Below are 18819 nucleotides of genomic sequence, written 5' to 3' on the forward strand. Positions count from 1 at the left end.
TTTTGTTTGGTGGTGTGCTGTGATTTTTTTCTAATGCGAAATATGTGCTGTGGCTCCAAAAGGTTGGGAAACACTAAGTTATGGTGACTCTGATTTAGCATTTCCGCGTTGCCAGTTCAAAGGTGGATTGAGCTAAGTATTGAATGCAAATGTGCTGTGTGGTGCTTAATATTGCTCTGAATACAGTCAAAAATAAGATTTAGACTTGGAGATGCTGATTTAGTTGTGGCTTTTTGTCTGTAGGGGGGGGAAGCATCATTGGGTAACAGACATGAACCGACAACGTCAGGTACCCAACAGAAAAATGGACAGACTCAATAAACATCAGTGTGTATACTTGAGCCATCCTCTTTAAGTGCATCGTGGTGTGGTGCTGCGGTGTGTTGTGTGTAAAGCCACGCTTGGCTGGCTGTTATCTACCTTGCAGGTCCCTGGAGGGACACCAGAGGAGTCATCTGATTCACTTTCAGCCTCGTCTTTGACTGCAAATTAAAACGGGACCAACACAGACAGACACAGATAGAAAGGAGTGCAGCTTTTTTTTTTTTCTTTCTTTTTTTTAATTAAATCTCTTCTGATTCTACCTAATCCCCACCAAACCGATACTTGTCTAACATAGAAAATGAACACATGAACAATTTCAGTCTCTCTTTTCACCTGCATTAACATGCACCAGCTGCAGCCTTTCACCCAACAGTGGAAGCGTCTCTCCTGTCAGAAGCCCTCTCGCTCTTTGTCTCTCCTCAGTTAAGGTCTGTTTATGAAACACAGACGATTGGCTCTGATTTGATTTGGCGTTCAGCAGCCCTGATAATTATGATGAATCTTCCCCCCGCTGTACGCGTGTGCATGTGTGCGAGTAGACGCTCTTCACCTCAGTTACTTGCCGGCGCTGCTGCTTTTCAGTGCCACTGAGATCTGAGACCTGCGATACAAGAGCTTTAAAAATATTGATTGGCATTAATTTGCCTGGAGCACCAGATGTGTAAGATTTAGTGCATCAGGGCACTTCAGATAGTGACAACCCGTCAATCTCAATGATAGTTTGCAGGTATTATATTTTTCTACATATTGAGTTTTTCAGTGTAACAAATGCACCCATCTGGTGGTTTTTGAACTTTAAAAATCATGTGTGATGTTGTAGTGTCTTTAGCTAATTATATACAGCTTGTCTAATGTGGAAACTTCATATATGGCTTTTGCCAGATGCTACAAGCTTCATACTAAAGAAACATATCTTGATATGACAATCATAAAATTCTCCTATTTCATTATATAATCAAATAGTGATATGAATATATAGTGAGTGGAACTTGCGTTGATGGTATAATTTGGAAATGCTAGCACTAACAAAAAGATAGGAGGTTAAAATTTAGAGAGGCAAGGTTGAGAAGGTTTGGACATCTGGATAGGAGGGGTGGTGAAGATGTTGAACACAGAATTTTGAATATGGCGCTGCCAGGCAGGAGGGAAAGAGGAAGATCTTAGGGGATGTGAAGAAAAGAAGACATGCAGAGGGTTGATGTGACAGAAGAATGCTAGGGATAGCATGAGACGGAGGCAGATGATCCACTGTGGTGACACCGGCGTAAAGCAAGCAGCTGAAAAAAGACGATCTAGGAGATCAGACAGAATGGCAGGGGTCTCGCTCCCACTTGTTCAGAATGGAACCCCTTATGTTTCTAGAGAAAGCATGTGGCTTTCTTCATAGTCTGTGGAAATGCTGCTGTTGTGGTGGGAATGGCGATCTAAGAAGAGAGATTTGGCTTAAAGCTTTTCTAGGTGTTTAGAGTCACCTGTGTATCCAAACGCTGTCCCCATGTTTATTTGCCTTTCTATGAAACTCTGCTTTGGCAACAGTGGGAAAGAAAAACTCCCTTTTAACAGTAAGAAACCTGTGTCAGAACCAGGCTCAGGGAGGGGCGGCCATCTCCCATGACCGGTTTGGGTTGGCAGGGGGGTGGCATGCTGAATTCAAATAGCTAACATGATTCAGATTGTCTGAACATTGCAGCTTTTCCTTTAATGCAAAAGAAGACAAATGAATCTGTCTTGGAGGCCTGGGTCATAAATTGCCTGTTTCTTCATTAAATTAGTTTAACTGGTGAATTGTTTTAAATTAACAAATTGGATCATACAGATTTATGACACTGGATGCCTAATTAAAAGCAGAATTGGTGGATCTGTTGTGATCCTGCAATTCTGGTAGAAGCTAATTAGATCAGATCATCTTATTGTGCTAAAAGGCCAATGTGCCAATCAGTGAACAAGCCACATGTGTGCCAAACATCAGTATCACTGCATCTCAAATGGAAACCTGGATTTATTTAAAGACCAAACATTTGGAACAATAATATGTCTTTAATCTTTTATTGATATTAGTTGCACATTAATGTTGTTTTATTCAAGAAATGCAGGTTAAATATTCAGTTATATGATTGTTCTACATTCTCAAAACATGTTGTGCTAATCTGGAGCTGTGGAAATGACAAAAAACATGTATTATGTTCAGAAATGTTTAATTATACTTGATACATTTGGTGTTACAAGGTTAATCTTTTGCAAATTCCTATTGAATTGTTTACTTTTTGTTAGAGATGAATGAGATTGCATGCATGTTTCTTGGGGGAATCTAATCTGATCGCCTATGCTTTTGATTACATGAATTAATGGTCCTTCCTGTTTGTGCTTCATTCTTTCTCTTTTTATCCTGCTTTGTTTCTCTTCCTCCTTCACTCTTTCTCTGTCCCCCAACATATCTAGTCTGCAGATGAGATAGAATCAATGGTAAGCTTCATTCTGACCTTCAAAAATTCAGTCTCTTTTGTCCTTTCCATCTATTCCACTGCTTTCTCTCAGTGTTCCCTATTGTGCTCTTGCACAGGCTACAGGTCACTTTAAAACAAAATTGAAATTACCATTTATGTGTTGATTAGAGTCATTCTTAATCATTTCTGTTGAGCTGAAATCCTTGACAGCTGGAAGAGTGAAATATCTCTAAATTGCAGCATCTCATGAATTAAAAAAAAAAAAGAAGAAGCAAAAACAACTTTGATTTGATTGAATTCAAAGCAAATCGAACCCCTCCTTTCCCGCTTCCTTCCTTCCTCCTTATTTTTTATTTTTATTTTTTAAACGCACTCACTATTCTAGGCTCTTCATCTCTTCTCAGTTTAATGCTCCTCCAGCCCTTTCATTCAAATATTCACATACCTTCTTCCTACTTTTAACAGTCCCTATTCATTCTTTTATCTCCATTGCTTCTGTTCTTTGTTTCATTACTTTGACCTTGCTTTCTTTATACATATGGCAACATTTTTCTGCTGTATAAATATATAACGTCAGTCACAAAGCACTGGAATAAAATCACATTTTGTTACTATAATGTATCAACAGCAGTTTCTCTATGGCTGTAACAAATAATTGATTTCTTCAGCTAGTTAATTCAATGCTTTTTAAAAGAAAATGCCAATATTGGCCCTCATTTACTGTAATAACTATATGTACATACAAATCTGTGTATGTAATCATCCATACAAAAGTTTCACAGTCAAATCATTGATTCATCAATAATTTATCAATAAATTTGTTTGTACATAACAAAAGAATAAAATCCTGGCTGTCTTAGGAAATGTACATCTAAGTCTTTGAAATAAATGCTACTACTAATAATAATGATAATAATAATGATAATATGAAGAATAAGGCCATTATCTATAATTTTCTGACATGGCGTAAGACATGCTCAGAATTAATACAAAAAAATTCAATTGCATTTAAAGGAAACAAAATGGAAAGGTGCAGGCTTACAGTTTAAATTTAAACCGATTCCTCATCATTCATTAAAAACATCAAACACTCTTGTCTGAAAGAATAGTTTCAGTTTCTTCAGACTTGGAGTTTCTCCTGCTTCCTTGCCTCATAGGTGCAGGCTTTTTATGCTTCACCAGGAGAGAAATGGGGACAGTATGCAGCTCGCGTAAGCCTGTTTGTTCAGAATGATTCAGATTTTCGAATTTACGCTCAGTAGTAAGTGATAGGCCGGTGCGCACGTTTCCTAAATGCAACAATGATTGTATGCACTTGTTTTTTGCACAGGGTAAGAATGTTTCCGTGCACGTGTTGGTAAAAAGGCCCATCGTCTTTGCAGCTTTTCTTGCATTTCTCTTGTGTCTCATGTCTCTTTTGCGAGCTTTTCCATTTTTCTGTCTGCTCTATGTCTCCAACACAAGTTTTTTTTTTTTTCTGCTCTCATTTAGTCACTGTGGTGTAGATTTGCATGTGTATGCATGTCTGTCAGCATGCTTGCACTAAATTGCACTTGTTCATGTTTCTTTGTGTGTAACTGCCATCTTGCAGCTTCAAAACTACTTGTAAATAACATGGTTGGATGTAAGATGGTGCTTATGGGAGGGAGTAAAAGAGAATCCATGGGTGAATAAACAGAGGGGTGCAGGTGAAAAGAAATAAAAGATAAAAGTCTGATTTGAGAGCTGTGATTATATATGGCATTTTTTTTTCTTTTTGCTTAATCGATACCTTAAAGCTGGACTTTGCACAGAGAAAGGACAGAGAACTTGTGTGTACCTGTATCACTGATGTTGCAGGGACACATCTGTTTACACTGTCACACTGTGAAGACTCTATTTTCTTGGAGACAAAATCGTGTCCCCATCTTGAGGCTGTTAAATCTTAGATTTAGAAGATATGTTAACTTTTTTTTTACTGTACTAAGTCATATGCTGGTCTGTACTGCATTCATTTGCCAGTGCTGTATTTGTACAGTGGTGTCCAAGAGACTCAGACCAGATCAAGACAAAACAGAGAACATATTCATCCATCCACTTTCTGACACTTATCTAGGGTCGGGGGGCAGCAGTCTATTCATAGTAGCTCAGACCTCCTTTTCCCCAGCTTCCTCCTCCAGGCATTTCAAAGCCATGTCCTAGGCCTGCCCCAGGGCCTCCCCCTGGTAGGATATGCCCAGAACACTTCACTCAGGAGGTGCCCAGCAGGCATCCTAGTCATATATCTAAACTCTCTCACCCCTCCCTCCCCCATTCCCTCTCTAAGGGAGAGCAGAGCTGCCTTTCAGGGGAAGCATTACAATCTCATTCACAGAGTCTGACTCAAGTAAATAAAATGGGAGCCACTGTTCACCCATCACAAGTATGGCTGTGCCCCAAGTTTCCAGCTGAACATGGCTTGCTATACTTTCAAAGTGAGAATAAGAGGCAGAGTGCCCGAAGTTGGATTGTTATTCTAAGCAAGGATTTCTCAGCATCGAATAATGTAGAGGTGAAATGTATCTACTTGAAGCTAACTAATTATCTTATCTTGTTTTGTCCATACAAAAACATAATTGATCACAAGCGCAAGGGAGATATATGTGGGCTGTTTCTTGGCTACAGGAACTGACTCCACAAGAATATATGATGTAATGCATTAATTAGTAAGCTTTCAAAGTATTTTTGGTGTCAAACTGTCCTTCAGTGGGTTAAAACTGTTGCATCCAAGGGACAGCTAGCCAGACTAGGAGTGACCGCTTAATCAACATGTTCATCAAAATTCATTTATGGAAAGATCAAACAACAGACATAGATTTTGCTGAATGAAGGCTGCAAATTTAGAGGACGTGCCTAATCTGGAGTTTGATATCTGCCACAAAGTGACTCCACGGAGTAGATGTAGTACTTCCATGTAGTTTCCATCTTTTGAGAGAGATTCACAATGCAGCAACATAATGAACCCAAGCATACCATACACACGGTCCTGGTGCTTCTTGACCTTTGCAAGAAATACAGGCACCTGAATCTGACCCCAAAGAAAATTTAGAGTATTTGGACACTGAGGGAGTTCCTCACATTACAAACACTTTTTGCTAGAAGGTCCTGAGTTTTACTCCACCATCTGTCCGAGACTTTTGTGTGGCATGTTCTCCCTGTGGGTTCTCTCCAGGTACTCTAGCTTTCTCCCACTGTCCAAATACATGCATTTACTGGTGTTAGGTTAAATAGTGATTCTAAAATGCCCATAGGTGTAAATATGGCTGTGAATTGTTGTCTGTCTCTCTGTATTAGCCCCAAAGACTTCAAAGAAACCACAAAAAGCCAAAAATTGACAAAACATTCATGACCATGATAAGTGTTGGTAACCTTTTTTTTATAGCTGTATAAACTACAAGTTAGGTTACTAGTATTTTTATGTTAAATGATAACAACATATCTTTCCATGTCAGTTACATTTTTAAATTTCAATATGATACAACAGCATTAACATAACTTTTTTCTTCTCTCCTCTCCCATTGATCTTAACTTGTGGCAAACCACTGCCTAAAATGTTTGCATGCATGTGTATTTTTACTTGCAGGTTCAGCATCTACAGAAGAAAGACTCACAGCTGAAAGCACTGGATGCCTTCTACAAGGAGCAACTGGCACAACTGGAGAAGAGGGTAAAACATTTGCACAATCACACAACTAACACATAAACAGGTTTCGAGCAGCATCATTTTAGGTTTCACCGGCTTTTAAAAAGTCACATGTTATATAGGTGTACAGACATGGGCAGACTTGATGTACACACATACATAAATATGGTCGAGCAACCAGAATTCAGTCAGTTAAGTGACTTTGGTGCATCAACCTGGCAATAAAAGGTGGAGTTGGCCTGCTATTAGTTTTGGACTGGGCCAAGTTGTAATAAAAAGATGATTAACTGTAATAACTCTGCAACACTGTTGTTGCCATAGATGTTAAGGAGGCACTAACACATCCTCCAACCACACACACCCATATTTTGCTCAATTGCGGTTTATTTCACACCTCAAACATTTAGTAAACAATTAAGCAAATACAAGTAATCTGCAGGTAGTAAGAAAATAAACTAACTCTTTTACGCTACGTCCACACCTACACGGGTATTTTTGAAAACGCAGCGTCCACACGTAAACGGCTTTTCGAATCACCGAAAACTGAGATTTTTTTAAAACTCCTTTTTTGCGTTTACGTGTGGACGAAGAATACAGAGTTCGTCACACAACGTCAAAGGTATGTGCCTTTTTCACGTCAGCTGTGCTCCACGTTATTGCTTATATGAGAGGAATTGCAGAATGGCAGATAAACAGTATTTTGTCTCCATCTTCAGGTTTTACACTCTTACATATACGCACGCAGTTACAGTCCCTCCATTTAGAAAGGCAGAGGCGTCACAGTGTGATTATTTTACATGTAGTTGTTTTTTTTCTGTGCAATAATATTCAACATTGCTATCAATACATTTTTCAAAAAATGCCTCTCTGTGCAAAATGGGTTCAAAAACATAAACTGCTGTGGGATACTGTTTGTCCGTGATTTGAACCGGGGGAACAAATCGTGGCAGGATCAGCCTGATATTATTTGTATCCCGCTGTAACTTTACTGTATGAAGAGCTAACATCTCCAAAATGTCAGGAGTAGTTAGTCATTACAAGAAGTGTTTGTGGACTAAAAATCAAGAATGTGGGACACTGTTTGCCCGTGATTTGAACAGCCCAGCGCTGCTCCCGACGCAGGGAAAACCAATTCTGCAGGGGAGACCTACCTCGGCACTTGTGCAGGTGAAACCAAAGGGAAGATATGCTTCACCATATTTTCTAGTCTTTGGCTTGAAAGGAGGTTGGTTTGGAAACATATTCAGCGATGCTTCATCTCCTGCTTTGCGTTTGTGTGGGCGCCCCGTGCTAGCAGTGTCCAAGCGTTGTTTTTGTTTTGTTTTTTTTCCCTTTTCATGCCGAGCCCCCCCTGCAATGGTACTGCGCCCCCCCTAGGGGGCGGACCCCACACTTTGGGAAGGTCTGCTCTAGCGTGAGTGAGCCATTATGAAAATCATGTGCTGAAGCATGAGCACGAAGTGGAAACACACTTTTATGTGGACATATTCAACAATATGATCCGCACGAATGGATATATTTACTCAGCAGCAACATTATGACAGACAGTAAATTGATATAAATGATCTCCCAGGTTTGTGAGCAAACAAATGCATCTACAGTAGATTTAACCTGACTGATACAGCGGAATTCAATGCACAAAAAGTGTGTAGCAGAAGCACTCCACCAGGTGTATCCGTAAATGTGATTCAAAAAAAGGAAACAAATTTGAGCCAGCCTGAGTATCTCCAGAGAGCCCTTACAAGCCCTTGCGTTGCCTTTCATCTTTCGGTCTGACATTTGCCAGGCAGAAGAGGTGGGGTTTCAAGTTAAATCTCGGCCTCACCAGGCGCCACACAAAAAGGACCTTTTCGCGGTCTCTCTGGGAGAAGCACTCCTCTGTACTTCAGACTGACAAGACCTTTATAGGACATTATGTGTAAAATCCAAGTATTATGTTCTGTTTACCATGGATAATTCAAGCTTGACGGGGACAGGGTGGTGGCAGTAGACAGAGCCACATGGGACAACTGTAACATTGGAGTGTCATCATTCCCCTGTGGCTGAGTGGACACTTTACAGCCACTCTGTTGCTGTGTTACATTTTCTTTTGTTTATTTGTGATTGCTAATTGAGATTTATTTTCTGTTTTCCAAGTTTGGAATAGGTGGTCCTTTAGTTTTAAAGATTTGTGAGCATTTGTGTGGTTGTATGCATGTGAGTAAAGGTTATGTTTAGTGCGCCATAAGCCACAATAAGCTGATAGAGTCACTGACTTGGGCAATAGGCAAGGCAAGTTTATTTACATAGCACAATTCAACAGCAAGGTGATTCAAAGTGCTTTACAGAGACATTAAAAAATAAAAACAAATAAAAAATATGATTTAAAATGGGGGGGCGGAACAGTAGATAAAATCAGTAGTTAAAATGTAAGTTTTGAAATTTAAGCTTAAAAGTAAAACAGTGTGGATTTGGTGCTTTATTCAAATGCAGCTGAGAACAGGTGAGTCTTCAACCTGGAATTTAATAAACTGAGTGTTTCAGCTGATATGAGGCTTTCTGGGAGTTTGTTCCAGATATATGGAGCATAAAAGCTGAATGCAGCTTCTCCATGTCTGGTTCTGACTCTGGGAACTGATTAAAAAAAAAAAAAAGGCTTTTTTCTGCTTGGTTAAATCTGAAGTTAGGGATTTTTTTTTTTTTTTAAACCAGAAGTCCAATTCTTTCTGGCTAGCCTCTTTGCTGAAGACAAGTAAAAAGGACAAGAAAGAGTTCTTTCTTTCTCTTTCTTTCTTTTTCCCGATTGTGTTCCTGTCTAGTTTAAATAACAGAAGGACAAACGCAAGCAGGCTTAAACCACCACAGCACAAAATCTGTATTCCGTTTACCACGCAGTCAACCTAAATAATCATTTATTACCTTGATGAATAGTCTCTACACATATTTGAATTAGCCACACACAGAGGTCTTGGTGTCAGATGCTTGGCTATTTGTGTTAGTCTCATTAGTAACAGGTTGGGTTTGCAGAGGGAGTAGAAGAGTGGCAGGCTGGCATACGGGTGGCACAAGCTGTGTTTACTGTAGAGCTTAGGATGTTTACAGACAGTCCTCAATGTGTGGGCATGTGCGTCAGGCAAAGGAAGAGGGAGATGTTTTGCATGCATACTGTATATTCAGGTGGATGTGTGCAGTATATGTAAATTCACGGGTCTATCTGAAAGCTCAGTGTGTTTGCAGACTACACCAGCAGTCACATAAGAGACTGGTCAAAGTGTTCTCGATGCTTGATGTTCAGTTTTCAGTAGATGTGAATTAAGCGAAGCTTAGCTAGGTTTATGTTAATACATTTATGTACATTTCATATGTGCCGAGAAATTAAAAGAAGGATTTGTTTGTCATTTGCAAATACCGGAGTGGTGTAAGATCAAGCACTCACAATGGTTATGACTGTTAATATCTTTGAACATACTCTGGAAATGGATTTGTCAAATACAAAATGTTTGTCATGTAGCTTAGTCTCAGTTTTCGGTGACAAAGAAAAAAAATTGCTAAAATATTTACAGTGGGGCAAAAAAGTATTTAGTCAGCCACCGATTGTGCAAGTTCCCCCACCTAAAATGATGACAGAGGTCAGTAATTTGCACCAGAGGTACACTTCAACTGTGAGAGACAGAATGTGAAAAAAAAATCCATGAATCCACATGGTAGGATTTGTAAAGAATTTATTCGTAAATCAGGGTGGAAAATAAGTATTTGGTCAATAACAAAAATACAACTCAATACTTTGTAACATAACCTTTGTTGGCAATAACAGAGGTCAAACGTTTACTATAGGTCTTTACCAGGTTTGCACACACAGTAGCTGGTATTTTGGCCCATTCCTCCATGCAGATCTTCTCGAGAGCAGTGATGTTTTGGGGCTGTCGCCGAGCAACACGGACTTTCAACTCCCGCCACAGATTTTCTATGGGGTTGAGGTCTGGGGACTGGCTAGGCCACTCCAGGACTTTCAAATGCTTCTTACGGAGCCACTCCTTTGTTGCCCGGGCGGTGTGTTTTGGATCATTGTCATGTTGGAAGACCCAGCCTCGTTTCATCTTCAAAGTTCTCACTGATGGAAGGAGGTTTTGGCTCAAAATCTCACGATACATGGCCCCATTCATTCTGTCCTTAACACGGATCAGTCGTCCTGTCCCCTTGGCAGAAAAACAGCCCCATAGCATGATGTTTCCACCCCCATGCTTCACAGTAGGTATGGTGTTCTTGGGATGCAACTCAGTATTCTTCTTCCTCCAAACACGACGAGTTGAGTTTATACCAAAAAGTTCTACTTTGGTTTCATCTGACCACATGACATTCTCCCAATCCTCTGCTGTATCATCCATGTGCTCTCTGGCAAACTTCAGCCAGGCCTGGACATGCGCTGGCTTCAGCAGCGGAACACGTGTGGCACTGCGGGATTTGATTCCCTGCCGTTGTAGTGTGTTACTGATGGTGACCTTTGTTACTTTGGTCCCAGCTCTCTGCAGGTCATTCACCAGGTCCCCCCGTGTGGTTCTGGGATCTTTGCTCACCGTTCTCATGATCATTTTGACCCCACGGGATGAGATCTTGCGTGGAGCCCCAGATCGAGGGAGATTATCAGTGGTCTTGTATGTCTTCCATTTTCTGATGATTGCTCCCACAGTTGATTTTTTTCACACCAAGCTGCTTGCCTATTGTAGATTCACTCTTCCCAGTCTGGTGCAGGTCTACAATACTTTTCCTGGTGTCCTTCGAAAGCTCTTTGGTCTTGGCCATGGCGGCGTTTGGAGTCTGACTGTTTGAGGCTGTGGACAGGTGTCTTTTATACAGATGATGAGTTCAAACAGGTGCCATTCATACAGGTAACGAGTGGGGGACAGAAAAGCTTCTTACAGAAGACGTTACAGGTCTGTGAGAGCCAGAGATTTTCCTTGTTTGAGGTGACCAAATACTTATTTTCCACCCTAATTTACGAATAAATTCTTTACAAATCCTACCATGTGAATTCATGGATTTTTTTTTCACATTCTGTCTCTCACAGTTGAAGTGTACCTCTGGTGCAAATTACTGACCTCTGTCATCATTTTAAGTGGGGGAACTTGCACAATCGGTGGCTGACTAAATACTTTTTTACCCCACTGTACTATAGGGTATTGCTTTTGCTTTTAAAGACACAAAACATAGTATTTGAACTTTAACTGACCCTAAAAGTCTTGTTTCATCTTAACGAATTGCTCAAGAAAAATCGTTTGCCACTATTTTGACAATGTCAGGAGCGACTTAACTGGACAACCTGATTGAAGTGCGTCTGTCTTTCATTTGAGAAAATCAATACTAACATTTATCTGCCGTGGAAGCATATATTTTGTTAGTTCGGCAAGCACTTTTTAATATCTCCCTAATTCTTCCTTTATTTCCCCCCTTCCTATTTCTCTCACTGGTGGTCTTGCACTCTCTGTCACACTCTCCTGTCACAGTATGGAGTATTGTTTGAAGCTGGTGGAAATAGAGCATACAGAAGGAGATAATAATCCTCCTCCAAGTCTGACAGGTTGCTTGACAGGCTGTCAGCAGGGGCCTCTATGTAGTGCACCAGAAATATCTGCACACTTAAACGCACACTCACTGCTTCACTCCAAATCATTCCAAAGGCAGTACCTTTATTCCTGGCCAAACAGAGGCGAGAGAATATTTCGGACGGCATGCACACAGACACACACTGCTGTGTTTTCATTATTTCAGAGGACAGTACATCGACTTTGATTCATTCTCTGGAGATTTACCATAACCCTACATCTAACGTGTTAGCTGGTCATGCTAGCAATGAACGTTGCCTTCTTAATAAAATAAATTTACAATATTAGAACTTTTTTTCTAGACATTTTTTTTATAACAGATTTTCATGACAGATTTATATCCCCACAGCAGGTGGAATATAAGCGCACACATATGCAGGTGTAAACATATAGATCTTTATACATATACACCCACATTGACGCTTACTGTATGTGTGATCCTAGCCCAATGGAGCTGTGCTGCTCTTCTGATCAGACCTCGAGTACTGCATTAAAAAAAAAAAACCCCTCCGCTTTTTTGCTGTGTTGCACTTTCTTATGGAAACACATACACTCTGGGCCTTATGTAAACCAAGTCGAACTTTAACGCTTTCATCCTGCGAAAAGCTGTCTGCTCAATATGCGGCAGCGAGGGCTTCGGATCTGCTTATTAGTTGAGCTTGTTTGCAGTATTTCCACTGAGGCTGCACCCATCTGGAGATGAAGATAGCAGTTTCATAATGAGTTAATGTTACTAAACATTGCAGAGTTGTGGTTAACATTCCAGTTGCCTCATTATTCTTCCTGAGCAAAAGGAGCACTGCTATAACTGTGGTAAACACACACCATTAAATCCAGCCAGCAACATTCAAGTATGCAGTGTCCAGAAGAAGGCATAGTGAGACTGAAAAAGTAGAAAAATGATTCAAATAAATGTTTTTTCTTTTCTTTGTTTTTGTTTTGCAAACTTTGGTTGTTGACTAAATGTTACATGCTGTGCTTTTATTCTGTATTATGTTATATAACCATTCAGAGAAGGTGGTAAATTACACAAGGATATAACACGGAATAGAACACGATCCCCAATTATTAAATAAAATATCTAATACATATATTTTAAATGTTTTTGGAAAACATTTTAGCTGAATTTAACATTTGTAGCTTTTTGTGTGATATGATCCCGCTATTAAAACAGCTGTAGCTGTACAGCTGCATAACACTAGGGTTATAGTAGTTTTGAGACCGTGGGACCACCCAGATTATTCCGACCATATGCAGCAAACTTGCCATCATTTTGACCTCGTCATGTAACAACAGCAGCAGTGATGAAGAAGATCAGGTTAATTTTATCAGTATAAGTAAGATTTCACCGAATAAGTATGTACGCTATAGGGCTTTTTTTAGTTTTGCAATGTTTTACAACAATTTTGTTATAGGTAGCAAAGTTAAAATGTACATTAGAATTCATTATACAACTTGTAAACAAAGGATGCAGCACAAACACACAATAGCAAAATATCTAAATAAACAATATGTTCTTAGGTAAACTGGCTTGCTACCTTTGTTGTTTGTTTTACATTAAATTCTATGCGATCAAAATGACATGCTCAGCGGTTCTACGTGTAAGTGGTTGAATTTATTTATTTTCCCCTCCTGCTTGCATAGAAGTTGCCTTGATGTTTTTACTCTAGTGTGACTGAGCCATTAGAATCTGAGCAGTTGAAAGAAGTACAAATCATTCCCAAACATTGCCCTTACTCACATATAGACAACAGCAAGAGATGGTTTGCTTTAAGTGCATTCTCAATATTAGAAACTATTACTTTTGGTGTTTGTGCTGACCAGGAGACCCACTCTGAATCCACTGAATGCAAACCTGTTCTGTTCCCACATAGATGACAAAATATATTTATTTAAAGATATAGGTCATACATACATGTGCATATAAAGAAAATGTCATGTAGGCCCACACATAGTCCAGGGTTAATGGTGTGAAACCATTAAAGACTATTTTGTGTTGTTCAGTGAATGCTGTTGCTGCTCTCAAATCAGTGTAACATGAAGTGGGAGTGTGTGTGGGTTAAAAGACTGCTTGTTTTACAGGTGGATCAAAGGGTGTGTGTGTGTGTGTGTGTGTGTGTGTGTGTGTGTGTGTGTGTGTGTGTGTGTGTGTGTGTGAAGAGTAATTTTGCCACCTACTTCTGGATCAGTGTTTGTGATATCTCCTGGTATAGAAAGAAAAAGCATCTACATAACTGCGTTTGACTTCAGTTTTCCCAATTCACCAAATTTAAGAAATATGTTCCCATAGTTACGGGGGTAGTTGTAAACATGTGTAGACAGCTGGGGAAAATGGCTGCAATCATCATCAGCAGAGAAGCACAAATCTGTTTGGACTGATGACAGTAAAGTAAAGCTGTTGCCACCTTTCACAGCTAACAAGCCTGTTGGCTCACCACTGTTATTTATTCTTTTTATCCCTGTGCCATGCATATGTGTGTGTTCTCCTCAATTCTATACACAGCCGACATTTTTGCCAACGCAGTTTAGATGGAAAAGATGCAAAAAAAAAAGGGAAGAGATGCTTTTAATAAACTGCAGCATTGGTGCGATTTTGAGGCCAGCTATTCAGGCTGAAGTATAGAAGAAAAACTGACAAAAGGTTGCTGGGTTGAATGGTGTACAGGACCGAGAGCAAGTGAACATAATGAGCAACCTATTGGGGGAAAAAAAGGGTAAATGGCAATTAAAGCTTCAGGTGGCCTGTTAGTTGTAGCCAAATCCCTTAAAACTGAATGACGCAGATTTAGCTGTGTCAAATCCTGTCAGTCTGTGAAACATTTTACGTTGATTGCTCCACTTTTTTGGTTCTTGAAAAAATACTTGACTTAAATACTTGGATATCATGAAAATGAAAACTCATTTTGAAGATTTTAACAATAGTTGATCAGCGTTGCATGAAGTTTGTTGTTTTTTTTTTTGTTTTTTTTTTACCAGGATTTTGTTTTAATGTGAGCTACCACTAGCCGGTGGCAGTAATGCACATATACTAAAGTAAATTGTTTGCCAACCTCCAGTTAAACAACACGAATGGATGTACCATGCAGTACTTCCTGGTATAGATTCCATATGGATATAATTTCCACATCTGAAAAGTAAATCCAGTGTGGAATAACTTTAGACTTTATTTAATAATAATAATGGATTGCATTTATATAGCGCTTTTCGAGACCCTCAAAACGCTTTTCAATTCCACTATTCATTCACTCTCACATTCACACACTGGTGGAAGCAGCTACAGTTGTAGCCACAGCTGCCCTGGGGCAGACTGACAGAAGCGAGGCTGCCATATTGCACCATCGGCCCCTCTGGCCAACACCAGTAGGTGGTAGGTAAAGTGCCCAAGGACACAATGACCAAGACAGACAGAGCAGGAGATCGAACCGCCAACCTTCCGGTTACAAGATGAGCTTCCCAACCCCCTGAACAATGGTTGCCCTGCATTTTTATGAGTTTAAGGCCTCATTGACTAATTCCAAGTCTTACTGAATACAACATGATGGTTTTTCTTTTTTTTTGTAATAGTCTTGTTAGAATCAACGAGGAGGTTAAAGTGTAAGAAACAATAAGCTCATGTTCTCTGGTCCTACTACAGTGTGCATACAGTGAGCAGTTTAACCTGTAAAATGTTTTATTTTATTTTAAACTGATCGTGGCCTGTCTTCCTGTTATAGCTGCTAAAATCACCTTGTGGAAACTGTCAGTGGTATCGCTTGTTAGGACACATATTCTACTTACTATACGTTTGTTATAAACTTCACAGTTTATTCATTTTTGTTTTGTTTGTTGTTGTTGTTGTTGTTTTTCTTAAATCCTTTCAATTTTGGTTCAAAATTAATGGAAATACAAACTGAAATCTGTTGCTCAGTCTAACCAGTTGATAGAAGCTAATACACGCTTTATAGCTGGTTAGAATTAAGTTGAAATATAAAGGTAAAAAAAATAGGGTGGGGTCAATTATGGTTCAGTAAAAATGGATTTTGACATAGTCTTGGACTAAATCAGAATCAGAATCAGAAAGGGTTTTATTGCCAAATGTTGAGCGGGTTTACAACATTAGGAAATTGCTGCGGTGCTTCAGTGCAAACATACTGTTATAAATTAAGCTTAAATAGACATGAAAATAAAAATGAGAATAAGAAATAAAAGTGCTAAGTAGATAGATAGATATATACATGAGTGCAGGTGGTGATCAGTGCCAAACATGGAATGATGCAGTGAACACAGCGTAGGGTCATGTGTTAGTGGTGGGAACAGTTATACGGTTATTGTTCATGTGTCCAACAGCAGAGGGGAAGAAACTGTTCTTATGGCGAGAGGTTCTGGTGCAAATGGACCGGAGCCTCCTGCCTGAGGGGAGCAGGTCAAACAGACTGTGTCCAGGGTGAGAAGGGTCAGCTGTGATCCGAGCTGCACGCCCCAGTGTCCTGGAGGTGTACAGGTCCTGCAGAGATGGGAGTCTGCAGCCAATCACCTTCTCAGCAGAGCGCACAACACGCTGCAGTCTCTGTTTGTCCCTGATAGTGGCTCCAGCGTACCACACGGTGATGGAGGAGGTGAGGATGGACTCGATGATTGCAGTGTAGAACTGCATCATCGTCCGTGTTGGCAGGTTGAATTTCTTCAGCTGCCTCAGGAAGTACATCCTCTGCTGGGCTTTCTTAATGACAGAGATGATGGTGGGCTCCCACTTCAGGTCCTGGGTGATGGTGGTACCCAGGAAGTGGAATGAGTCCACAGAGGTGATGGGGGTGTCAGTCAGGATGATGGGGGGGAGTGGGGCTGTGTGCTTCCTGAAGTCCACAATAATCTCCACTGTCTTCTGGGCATTCAGCACCAGGTTGTTGTGGCTGCACCAGGACACCAGACGTTCAACCTCCCTCCTGTAGGCAGACTCATCCCCGTCCGAGATGAGTCCAATAACGGTGGTGTCATCTGCAAACTTGATTAGCTTGACAGACTGGTGGGTGGAGGTGCAGCAGTTAGTATACAGGGAGAAGAGCAGAGGAGAAAGAACACAGCCCTGAGGGGAGCCGGTGCTGATGGTCCGGGAGTCCGAGACATTCTTTCCCAGCCTCACATGCTGCTTCCTGTCCGTCAGGAAGTCAGTGATCCACCGGCAGATGGGATCAGGCACATTCATCTGGGAAAGCTTGCCTTGGAGATGGTCTGGAAGGATGGTATTGAAGGCAGAGCTGAAGTCCACAAACAGGATCCTGGCGTAGGTTCCTGGGGAGTCCAGATGCTGCAGGATGAAGTGTAGGGCCATGTTGATGGCGTCATCTACAGACCTGTTGGCTCTGTATGCAAACTGCAGGGGGTCCAGGAGGGGGGCCGTGAGGGTCTTGAGAAAGGAGAGAACCAGGCGCTCAAAAGACTTCATGACCACAGATGTCAGAGCCACGGGTCTGTAGTCATTTAGTCCAGTGATCCTAGGTTTCTTGGGGACAGGGATTATGTTCTGAATAGTGCAACCAGTGTTTGAGAATTTTGCTTTCAACTTAAGCAAAATTGGTGGATTGCTTTGCAGCTAGTGTCATGTCATCACGTCATCTTGGCAAGCACAGTTAAACAGTATGTTTGAGTTAATCACCGATGATAATGAAGGAATGATGAATGGTGGAAAGCAACTCCAATATTATGCTTAATCTGTGGAAGGAGGGGAAAACACATGTTTGGAAGAAAAAATGGAGTGGAGGAAGGATGGTAATGAGAAGGAAGGAGAATGATGACGGTTAAGCAGTGGTGTAAGAAAAAAGAAAAGCAGGTGCTGGAAAATAACTCCCTTTATACCATGGTCCAGGTGAATACTTGATTTTTGCTGCAGGGTGTCTTTTGACAACAGGGACACAAATGATTACAATTTCTTACAGCGCAACACAATGCTAACATCAGATTAGTTACAAAAATGAGAGACTTTGAACTGATCCTCAGAAATCGTTAGCTGTCCACAGCTACTTTATGCTGAATGGGGAAAATCTCTCCTGTAGTTCATTAAATCCTTGCAGCCATCTGACGCAGCAGTACGGATATATTGATAAACCTGCTGCCTGTGATTCAAGATGCTACACTGAAACCCATGTCTACTATGCCAGGCCAACAACGCTGTGTTTCTTGCTTCAGTCACAAGAAGTGCCATTGATTGCTTTGAAATAAACATGTTTCTGTACACTTCAAATAGATATTTTTACCCATGTATGCTGAAGATAGTGATAGATATACTTGAATTTTATTGAAGTTTTTTTAGAGGCGCTCATACTCGCTGATGATAAACTGATGAGGTACATTTTATTAGCAGCAGCTGATTGCTTCTTACCCTCTTAATTCCTGTGGTTATTCCTATAGTTTTTCACATGACTGTATGATCATGCTGAGCCCAACTCTGTACTAAATAAATGTCAGGCCAAAATATTTCTCCCCTCTTTATTTCCTGCTACTTACCTTCATGCCTTCTGCTGCTTCTCTTTCTTTATTCTTGTCTTACCTTCTTTCTTGCCTTTTCTCGATTTCTTCCCTTCCATGCTTCCTTCCAAAGCTGGTACAGCTTGCTGGGTAAATATTTGTGGGGGATACAGGGTGCTGGAAGGCCTAAGCTGGGAGGATCAGCAGAGGAGAGGCTGCAGTTGTTGTGGATTAGCTGCTTGTTTTGTTATAATACCACTGTCTGCTTGCCTGGGTTTTGGTACTCACCAGGCAAGCTGCGAAATCAGAAATCACGATTTCTTGAAAAATGTATGAGTAATGCAGCTCATCACTGCTAGGCTTTAGTTCC

General features: G+C 40.6%; 1 protein-coding gene across 1 annotated transcript in view; it reads left to right on the top strand.

The window, feature by feature from the left end:
* chchd6a (coiled-coil-helix-coiled-coil-helix domain containing 6a) overlaps positions 1-18819 on the top strand; it is a 74794-nt gene that overhangs the window by 20621 nt on the left and 35354 nt on the right. The window contains exon 5 of the mRNA XM_080898682.1: positions 6370-6453. Coding sequence (XP_080754808.1) covers positions 6370-6453 — 84 coding nt within the window. The remainder of the gene's footprint in view (positions 1-6369; positions 6454-18819) is intronic.

This window comes from Rhamphochromis sp. 'chilingali' (assembly GCF_963969265.1).
Source record: "Rhamphochromis sp. 'chilingali' genome assembly, chromosome: 12".
Taxonomy (NCBI): domain Eukaryota; kingdom Metazoa; phylum Chordata; class Actinopteri; order Cichliformes; family Cichlidae; genus Rhamphochromis; species Rhamphochromis sp. 'chilingali'.